At 44.3% G+C, this 10,460-nt stretch overlaps 1 protein-coding gene across 3 annotated transcripts in view; it reads right to left on the bottom strand.

Moving 5' to 3' along the window:
- Nucleotides 1–7,375, bottom strand: part of DSP (desmoplakin) — a 39,544-nt gene extending 32,169 nt beyond the window's left edge. The window contains exon 1 of one of the 3 annotated variants that reach the window (XM_065830137.2): nt 6,864–7,375. In XM_065830137.2, the coding sequence (XP_065686209.1) occupies nt 6,864–7,051 (188 nt within the window). In that variant the 5' untranslated portion in view covers nt 7,052–7,375. The remainder of the gene's footprint in view (nt 1–6,863) is intronic. The other 2 variants (XM_065830139.2, XM_065830138.2) reach the window with 2 other exon arrangements.
- Nucleotides 7,376–10,460: the final 3,085 nt, after the last annotated feature.

Raw genomic sequence — 10,460 nt, 5'->3', positions numbered from 1 at the left:
ATCTGACTGCATCTAAAATTTACATTTAAATATACCCACAATTATTCTCATGAATGAAACATAATAAAGAGGAGAAAGGAACCTTCCAAGCAATTTTCTCTTTTTAGAACATCAGAAGCGTAGTTTTTTCTTCAATCGCTTTTTCAGTCATCTCCCGACAGCTATAAATGCTGGATATCCATTAAAGCCAAAAGAACTACAGATAGGGACCAGACTTCTACTGTAATAAATCCGCATATCTCCACTGGCCTCAGTGTAACTTCACTGATCTCAAAGGCATCACTTCACACTGAGAGAAGGTCTAAACAACAGCTGTCATAGTTAACATGCTAAGATATTGTGATGAAAAGCTTTTTTTCAAATAAATAAAAAACAATTTAAAAGACAGGGAAAAAAAGAATTGCAGGTATTTTGTGTTCATCCCAATGATGTTGGAATACCACATCCAGAATTACTGTCCAAATAACAAAAAAAAAATTGGAAAACTGAAGATGGTTTAATACAGATGCACAAAACTGTTTCAAAGGCAGGAGTAGATGCCTTGAAGTAGGAGGCTTAAGCACACCCTATTTAGATCTTCAAACAGAGATCTACAAGTAAGTTGTTTACAGTTCATGGAGACCTTCACAAGAAGAAAGCAACACATGTTTAATGCTCCCCAGTCTAATAGATAGAGACATAACCAAAATAATGGCTGAAGCTGGAGCAATACAAACTGAAACCAGAGAAGCGCACAATATTTAATCATGGCTGTGGCCATGGATGTCCATTTTGTTGTTAAACAACTAACTACTTTTCTAGTCAAAATACTGAGACCAATACTAGGATGATGGGTGAAAAGGTAGTGGCTTGTTAAAGGCATCTGATAACACTGGGTGAGCTCACGGCTTTCAAATCCATCAGGTGACCAAATGGAGCTACACTGGGTCATGGGGGCATCCCCGGGGACAGCAGGTTCCAGTACAGGAGCTGATGTTTGATGGCATAGCTCCACCAAGTCAACAGCACTCAATGACTTCACATCCGAAGAGGATTTAGCTGTACAAACATACTCAAGAAAGGCATAAATCCATCTCTGAGTTTAGAAAATACTTAGCAAGACAATACCTCAACATATATTGGTTGATACATCAGATGGCACTAGCCCAATCTCAAATGGACACATCTCCAGTACTTTTCACCCATGTGACAGGAGAGTATTTCATAAGCAGTTTCAAAGGCCCTCAGTGAAATATTTCTCTTACTGGAACCAACAGTCCTTTAATGGGAATGAATAGATCAAAGCAGAAACCCCAGTGCAGAGTAAGCAGACGTCCAACCTTGAGGCAGAAGGAAACAGCCAGCCAAAGGAAAACCATATCCAACACAATGGCATAAGGAGAAAAAAAAAAAAAAAAAAAAACTGGACTAAACAAACTGAGGTAAACCCTAAGCCCTGAACATATTACGTGGGGGCAAGTACACAGCCAAATTTTCAAAGTACAACTACGTAACCTAGGTCATATATAAAAATACATTTATGTCCCTCAAAAAGATGTAGGACCCCAACAATCCTCACAGGACATAGATTAAGTGGATTGCTACAGATTATATTTTTGTCAATGTCTCTCTTGCTTAATCTTTGTTTACATGAAACTGCACTAATTTAAAGTAATGTTAGATCGCTGTTACGATGCTGCTGCTGCTGCTACGATGACAATTTAATTTGATTTTTAACCTCTGGCAGCATCTAAAGCTCAAACCTGTGAACAGGAACCTGCTGTGCCAAACACTGTAGGAATGCCAAACAGTGAAAATAGGGACAAGTTTTTCACTTATTTTACTGCAGAGCATAAGAACAGCACACATTTTCAACCATTCCAGCAGAAAAGAAATGGAGTTCGATCTTTTAGCAGGGCTTGTAACATAAGAGTGCAGGGAATCCTACTAACAAACACATGCATTTGCAAGAATCTATTTGCTGTAGTGCTTTGGTTTTGTAAACACTGCTGAGTGAAACAGCCTGAACTGCTTCAGACCTTAACCACCCAATTCTCCCTACAACTCAAAATTTTATACCAACACTTATTTTGAGGACAACTCATGAATTTCAAAAAGATACTACTGAACTGAGTTCTTTATTAAAATGACTTAGTTTTAATAGTCATTAGCCATTAAAGGAACAAAGGAAAACAATGGTGGGTAGCGTCTTTTTTAAAAATTATGAGAATACTTCAGAACACAGAAGAATCACTTTCATCTGGGAATCTTAAAATGTAGCCCTGTATCTCTCTCCAGCCAGAGGAGCCCTAGGAAAAGCACAGCATCTTCACACTGTCATCATTCTGTACAGGAGCCACCCTGCTCGCTGCATGTCAAGGCAGAGCACATCACTCCCTTGCTCTCCCAGAGAAACCAGAGGACAGCCCGGCCCCTGTTGCCACCAGGCTTTGGGCAGGATGGTGCAATACACCCCACCTGAGCTAAACTCAGCCCTTACATTACTGCTGATCCCTCAATTTCTGAACTAGGATTGCATTTAACTGCTAAGCAGTACCAGTGATCCTCACAAGAGCCCCAGCAGGGTCAAGGAGACAGGCAGAAGCACATCCAGCAGCTCCACAGCCCCTTAAAGCTTTGGAAACACAAATGGGACACTCTTGGCCCGGAAGATCTGATTTAAACCAAACTAGAATAATCTTTGTTAAATTTTCTGATTGCTCCACTGAACATTTTGCCTTTTAAAAATCTTAAGTGCTTGCTTTCATTCAAAAAGTAAAGGAAGCTTTTAAAAAATGTCTTTATGCAGATAGAAAGTATCAAGCAACTCCCTTAACTCAACCATGAGAGCAAAACAATAGCACTTCACCTTTTTTTTTTTCTTTCTCCCCATCCACACAAACTTGTTTGAACAAGCAACAGATTCATCAAGGGATTACCTGGTATGTCCAGGGTAGGCAAGTCAGAAGAAAAACCTGACCTGGAATCTCCATTCCCAGCACACAGCCCGCACACCCCACAGGACTAAACCCCAGCCCATCTGCCAGTTGGGTGTGTGCGCCCCTGAAAACGCACGGGTGTATGCTGGCAAAAGGTGACGAATCGCAATATCCATAAGAATATAACCAGAAATTAAAATACTATAAACCAGCTTTCCCCCCGCCCCTCAAAGAAGGTGAATGGAAGTGTCAGAAATTATCAAGAGTTTCATAGCTGGGTTCTCCCTGTACATCTCTGGTTTTACTAGGATCAGTTTTGGCACACCCTGGCCTTGCCAAACTAGTCCCATCTGCTGAGTATGCACATACACTAAGGCACAATGACAGGAAACTTCAAAAGATGTCTGCGTCTTACACAATCGGGTTCTAAATGTCATTAGAAACATGCAAAAATTTAAGAGTCGGTGGTGAAATCTTAAGACACCTGAGGCCAAGCACCTTTAGAGAAAGCAGGATTTCACAAAGGACCCTATCATATGTATTTGCAGAAATTCCTTGCACTTTTTCCCCACTGGCATTAATCATCACGAGCAACAGCACTGTTTCTAAAGGCCATAATTGCTCCTGGCAGCAGGATGCAGACTTGCTGCCTCTCCCACCTCTGGCTCTGGGAGAGGGAGGTGCCAAATACTGGACCACAGAATTACGCCCCTACTACTCAAAACACCAGCAAACCCCTCGCTTGACAGGCTTTCACATCTGCAAAGGCACCTAGCTTGAAATCTCACACACATACCTACGGAAAGGTGAGTTGGGATGGGTACAACCTGGCTTTCTTTCTCATGGCGTGGCAGTATCACCAGCTGCTGCTGAGACCCATGTCTCAGCCAGCTCGAGCACAGCAGCGCAGGCTCTGCCGGTGTGGCAGGCATTTGGCAATTCTGACACATTCCTCCCGCTGTCTGCCCAGGGTTTTGCTTGTCACCAGGGCAGTTCTTCCCTTTGTGCAAGGCTGTGGCAGAAGAGCCCAAAGTCCCACCACCGCTCAGCTTAGCCAAGACCCTGCAGATCCCTGCAAGACTGCTGGGAAGGGCAAAAACATAGCTCTGAATCTGTTTTCTGCAAGTTTACTTCATCTGTCAGTCCATGAAAGTAATGTCAGAGCACAGGATGTGAATTTCTAACTCCTTTTCTAACTTAAAGCATACAAGTCCCATTCATTCTTAAGCAGAATTGTGTCAATTAATTTATTTTCCTATCACACAGTAACCATGAACCCCAGGCTATTTTTTTCCTTAATCTCAGCAATGACAAAACTGCACACACAATCTGCTTTTTTTTTTTTCCTTTTCTCACAGCATATCAGATTTTATCTCTCCATAGCAAAGACATTGACAAATATTTGACTGATGAATTGGCAGCTTAGGAGTGTGTGACTCACTGTCAAGCTGAGTCTCTGTACTCAGGGCCAAGCTCATCCTGAGTTCCCAAGCCAGAAGAAACCGGGAATGTTGTAAAAGCACCTTGCTGAGCCCTAAGGGCAGGGAGCGTCTTATATTGCTCTGTGAGTAATGTAATACTCAGCACAGACTTGTTCGGCAGAATACGCCCCAAAACTTACAAGACTAGACCCTATGTAGAATGCTACTGCATTTAGAATTCAGGTGCAGTAACCTTCCCCCTTGGAAAAAGAAGCCTTGGTTCTGCAAGTTCAGTAACTGCCACTAAACTTTGGCACTGAAGAGATCAGGCTGAATTTAATTATTAAAACCACTTCCATAGATGATGGTCCTGATCCTGCAAGCACAACATGCACAGGATTTAGTGTATTTTCTGCTAACACTGCATCTGCAAAATCAGGCATTAGTGGTTTTTTTAATTAACTGACAACAAACCCCTCATTTTGTATTTTGTGGACATCTTAATTCAAATCAGAACTAATTAAAAAAAATATAACACACATATATTGTTTCGCAAATAATTACGTATTTTGTATGCTCAGATGATTTAATATACAAAAAGCATGTTCTATATATACACATATGCATGTATTTTGATCTCACTAACAGAGGTCTTTAGTTCCATGTAGAAACCTCACAATAAAGTGAACAAGAAGTTTCATTGCTACCTCCTTGCCAGATATGCCTTTCAAAAAATGAGATACGAATATCACATTATAGACAATAAGTGAAAGGATGTTGATATGAGGTTGTTAACCTCTTGACCACATCTGTCCTTTCCATTCTTGCTACACCACCACTGAATATTACAGAAAGAAGAGCCTAACAAACTACGAACTGGTTTAAAACACGTAACAAAACCCAAAGAGTGCTAAATTAAACGAAGGTATTTTTCCTCCAGTGAAAGTCAGGAATAATAGGGGAGTGACTTTAGTGAATCCAACATAGTTGCATCAGACTAACCCTGGGAAAAAAAAAGGTAACAGCCTGGAAGTAGCATGTTCTGCCCTTAATTTTTCATGTCTGCCTCTTGTAAACAGTAAAGGTATTTGCAGTGGAGTGTCAGTGAGCAAAAAGAGATCCTCACAAATGCAACGCAATTACGGCATTTTGGAGTCCCCATTTGTGCACTCTCCCCTGGTAAAGTATCAAATTGTTCTAATAATGTAGCAATAAATAGGTATCCTTATACCACTGTAATAGTAAGTAGACACGTTACAACTGCAATTCATCATTAACTAACTTACCTGTGCACGCACCAAACGGAATGTAAAATGAAGAACTAAAACTAAGAACTGGGCAAAGTAATAAACAAAAAAAGAGGTAAAATGCAAGTTTTGCCTTTCATTCAGTCGTCCTCTAGCAACAGGTCTGACATACCTAAACAGAGCTCTCTGTGCTCTCTAGGGTAATCCTAATTCTCTACAGTAATTTATAGATTTGCTTGATTTAATAAAGTCTGCCTGTTCTCATCTGCTGTTTATTTACTATACTTTAATATGTTTAATTCTCATCTTGCAATCTAATAATGATGTACTATCCATAAAATTAGGTGGTAAATTCTAACACAACAGCACAACAGCACTTCTGAATCAACTCCTAAATCAGTGACATCAATACTTAGACAAACAGACTTAACAGAGCCATTCCAGACGTACAAAGGAGTAATCTCCAGCAGTGTATTGTACAGGCACCTTATCATACAGCAGTGCTGTTTTCCTTCAGCGACCGTAACTGCTGCCTGCATTTCAGTCCCGCGAACTCCAAGCCAAGGGGATTAATGGAGAAGCCTTCATGACCACTGCACTGATTTTGCTGGAACTGATCTGCATAGATTGCTGGTATAGCTGCCTCCATGACACCACACATTCTCCAAATCAGGATCCACAGCCTGTACCCCATCTGCAAGACCTTCTCTTGTGCTCACAGCAACACGGCAAGCAGAAAGAAAGCAGAGTGGGGGGGAAGCAGACCGTATCTTCGCTCCCCAGCCAAGGATCCCTACGTAAAAGATCATGGCCTTACACAAGTTAGAAACAAACTCAAAAATGAATATGAGAACAATTCCCACTAGTTAAAATCGTCCTATAGCATGAGTAATGCAAGTGCTGGTGAGGACAGCAAGGGTGTACGATGTATAAAGCACTTCACCTCAGTACAGCTTGTTTTGTATCACTGAGCAAAGCAGGGTTTTATCCAAAGAGTACAGCTCAGTACAGCCAGCACAGACACATCTACACCCCAGATTGCAAAGGGGAGACAGCGAGGTGACCATTCTGCTTTTTTATCCTGTTACTCTCTTCACAGAGTCCTCACCGAAAGTTTAAAAAAAAAAAAAAAAAAGGAAAAAAATATAGGCTTGCAAGCTGGCACGCCTAGGAAATTAACCAGCGAGCAGGCTGCCGGCAGCTCTCCCGAGGCGGGTCCGAGAGAGCGGGGCCGACGGGAGCCGCTCCTTCCCCGGCCGGGCCCGGCCCGCACCTACCCGTATCCATCGGAGGCGTAGTCCCCCCCGTAGGTTTTCTGGTAGTAGTAGGTCTTGTGGGTGTGGGTGCCGCCGCCGCCCCCCACCACATGGGAGCTCATCTCGTAGCGCAGGTCGGTGCCCGAGTCGGCCCGCGCCAACCGGCCCAGGGTGTTGATCCGCGGGTGGGAGCCGCCGTTGATGCTCATGGCGGCGGGGGAGCGCCGGGGGCCGCCGCCCGGGGGGAGGAGAGGGGACGACGGGGGAAGCGACGGGGAGACTGACCCAGACCCGACGGGGGGAAACTCATTCACCCCTCCCCTGGGAGGGCCCGCCGCGATGCTGCCGCCTCTCCCTCGCAGCCCGCCGAGGGCCGGAGAAGGGCCGAGCGCCGGTGATCTTGCGCTGCCCCGCAGGTGTGGAGCGGGCAGGGGCGCCGCGGAGCGCTGCGCGGTGGCGGGCGGGCGGGCGGTGGAGGCTGCGGCGGTGGCAAGAGTGAAGGTCCCGTCCCGTCCCCTCCCCGCCGGCAGAGGAAAAGCAAGGCCACACCTTTCGGCGGCGGTTTTAAGCGGCGCTCCTGGGCGTGGAGCCGCCGCTGCCGCCTCGCCTGCGCCCTCCGCTCCTCCTCGGCGGGCGCCTCAGGTTTCTCCGCGGCCCCGGCCCCCGCCCCGCGGTGACGGTGGTGTCGCTCCCCGGTGGCCGCCCGAGCACCGCAAGACCTCTCGGAGCTTCGCACCGGTGTTTCCACCTCCCTTGGTGCTCGCACTGCGCTCACAAGTTGCCCATTAAAAACTTAATTGTGACCCATATCGGCTCTACCGAACAGCGCTTTCCCCGTCGCTGTCGCAGAGCCCCTGGGCGTGGGGTGCCCGGGCCAGGGGAGCCCAGGACGCCAAATACCCTGGTACTGCTCCAGAAAGCAATGAGCAGCCGAAAAAGGCAGTGCCAGCTAAACCAGTGCCATTACTTCAAGGACGGGTCCTGTTCACTGGACCTCTCCCCTGCACATCACAGGGCCAGTGTGCTTCTTAGGAAAGTGGCATCAATGTTTTTTCCATCAACTGAGAAATATATCGGATCCCACATTTGGAAAGGCTGTCGATACTCCAAGCCCAGTTTGCTTCTGAAACAGCCCCAAAACTTGTGCACCGGCACATGAAGTGTTTGAATTGTGTCACGCGCTGATGCCACCTGTGTGTGTGCAAAAGATGATATCCAGAAACGGCTGTTTAAACTGACATTTTTGCTTAGTTTTTCTTGACTTCAGGAGTAAGCTTTACTCCTAAAAGTAAAAAAATAAGTAAAAAGTAAAAAAAAAAAAAAGCCAGATCCTAGAGATAAAAAACATTTTAACATACTTACATAGATGCAGGGTGTTGGCAAAGGCATTTGCCATTGATTGCCCAGCAGTGCCTCTGTTATCAGCCATTGACCACCCAGTCTCAGTGGTCAATTGGGAACAATTTCTTAGCTACACTCAGTGGCAGTGGCTCAGCTGGTCTGGCCAGTTGTCCATTATGTTAGAAGACAAAGGGAAAATGGCCAGATCTTAAGAAGCAACAGTCACTCATGAATAACCCTGCCAAGATTTTCTGAAATAATCCTGAGGCTTTCATCCCAAAGTGCAGTACGGGAGCCAGCCATATCAGTTATCTGATGCTCTGTGACAATGCATGTGCTGTAAGCTTTTTAAGCTTGTGGGAAATCACCAGCAGCCTACACCATGCATAGAGTCTTGGGCTTGTTTCTGTTGTCCCTGCACTGATCATTTTCCTGGTATTTTAAATCCAAGTGATAGGCCACAGGACAGTAATAGCTACACAAACATACCAAAGGACAAGGTTTTTCTGAACTATTCAAGAGAAAACCAAATAAGAGCAATTCCCCATGCCACTGAAACTGCTGAGTGTTTGTGGGAGCACCACAGTACAGGTTATGTGAGAACCTGGCTTGCTGCTGGAGGTGATGGTGGGCACAGCATACCGGAGGCATAAGAGCTCCTCCAAGCAAATATGGGATTGCTTGATCTCGAAAGGCATCCTGACAGCACCGCTCGGAGCTGTACGGAGCGCTACAAAGAGGCAGAATGCAAGTTGCCTATTATCTATGAAGTCATACAGTGACTTCCATATTGTAATATATATGCCATATTATATATAACGTGAATCATTATATATCAGTGCATTTATATATACGTATACATGTACACATACTTACATATATACATACATATATGTGGATTTGGGGTGCTTTTTTGAATACAGATTACATCTGCACGATTTGATGATTTGACATTACATTGCAAAGTCATTAGGGAGCAGAATACAAAAGCAGTCAGGATGAGTAAGAAAAACAAATACATAGGCTTAATGCTGTAAAGAAGGAAGTAAAAGGGTAGAAGACAGATGTAGAATAGGCGGAAAATGCAGAATGAGGGAAATTTGAACTTTGTGCCTTTATACTTCAGTCCAAACTTTTTGAAACATAAATGCAGATCACTGCATTAGTACCACCAGCATACCTAACAGTCAGATTTTTCTGAGTGGTGATGCATCAAACCAGGCACTTGTGTTTAAACACACACGAAGACAAAGCATTTTTTTCAGCGAGTCCCTTTGAGAGCTGTCCATTTATATGTGTGCGTATTTAGAAATCCAAAAGTATTACACTGATTTGAGGTTCTTGCTGAGTTTTAGCACCACCTCAAATCAGCCCCACCTCTCAGCGTGGACTGGTGTGCCAGCTGAGTGAGACACTGCATTATCTGTGATGGAGACAGCATGCGTGTGATACACCCAGGGGCCTGAATGAGTCACTGTTACCTGGACATGCAGAAAAATGTACTTCAACAGCAAGTGGATTCTGCTGGTCCTGCTTGCAAAATTAGCCCCACTGGAATGGAGAGGAGAGGATAAGACTGAACCAATATTCAAAACAGCTCAGTGTTCCTATCTGAACTGTTTTCATACATACACAAATGAAAGAAGTAAATACAGATATTTTTCTTGCTCAAACCATCAATTTTACTTGGGTTCTTACCCTAGGTGGACTTGATTATCTTGAAGAAGAATCAAGTCTCATGGGTATTGATTAAAATTCTACTGACTACAGGAAAATATCAGTGCCATAACTGGTCGTCCTTGCTTAAACCTTCCTCCACTGCTTCTGTAAAGGCCTGGTCCTGAGGTACTTAAGGCTACATCCTAAGTTCCTTGACTTTCTTTGACTTCAAAGAGTTTTTGAGAGCAAATGTCCAGTAAACTCTGCAAGCTACAGAGTCTCTTTTTGCTCCTGAGGAAAATGCCATGCAGGAAAGAATAAAATGTGGTAATTTGTAGTTCCTTGCTCACCTGTCTTAGCAGAAGGTGGAGTTCTGCCTCTTAAGACATGGATGCATAAAAACTGGGGTTTAGGAGACTCTCTTTAAGCAAGTTAGTCTTAAGGAGACATAATATTCCCTCTGGGTACCTTAAACCAAGCTAGAACCAAGGGCTGTCCTGCAGCCCTGTATCCTAACTCACCTCTTCTAGAGCTGCCAACACCATGAGGATATTGGGAGAAAACAGTTCCAAAGGAGGCAAAGGGGCTATAGCTGAACACTGCTTCAGCAAACAGAGG

This window comes from Patagioenas fasciata, chromosome 2 (genome assembly GCF_037038585.1).
Source record: "Patagioenas fasciata isolate bPatFas1 chromosome 2, bPatFas1.hap1, whole genome shotgun sequence".
Classification (NCBI taxonomy): domain Eukaryota; kingdom Metazoa; phylum Chordata; class Aves; order Columbiformes; family Columbidae; genus Patagioenas; species Patagioenas fasciata.
The sequence above is the reverse complement of the archived record's forward strand: the minus strand, read 5'-3'. Positions and strand labels throughout refer to the sequence as shown.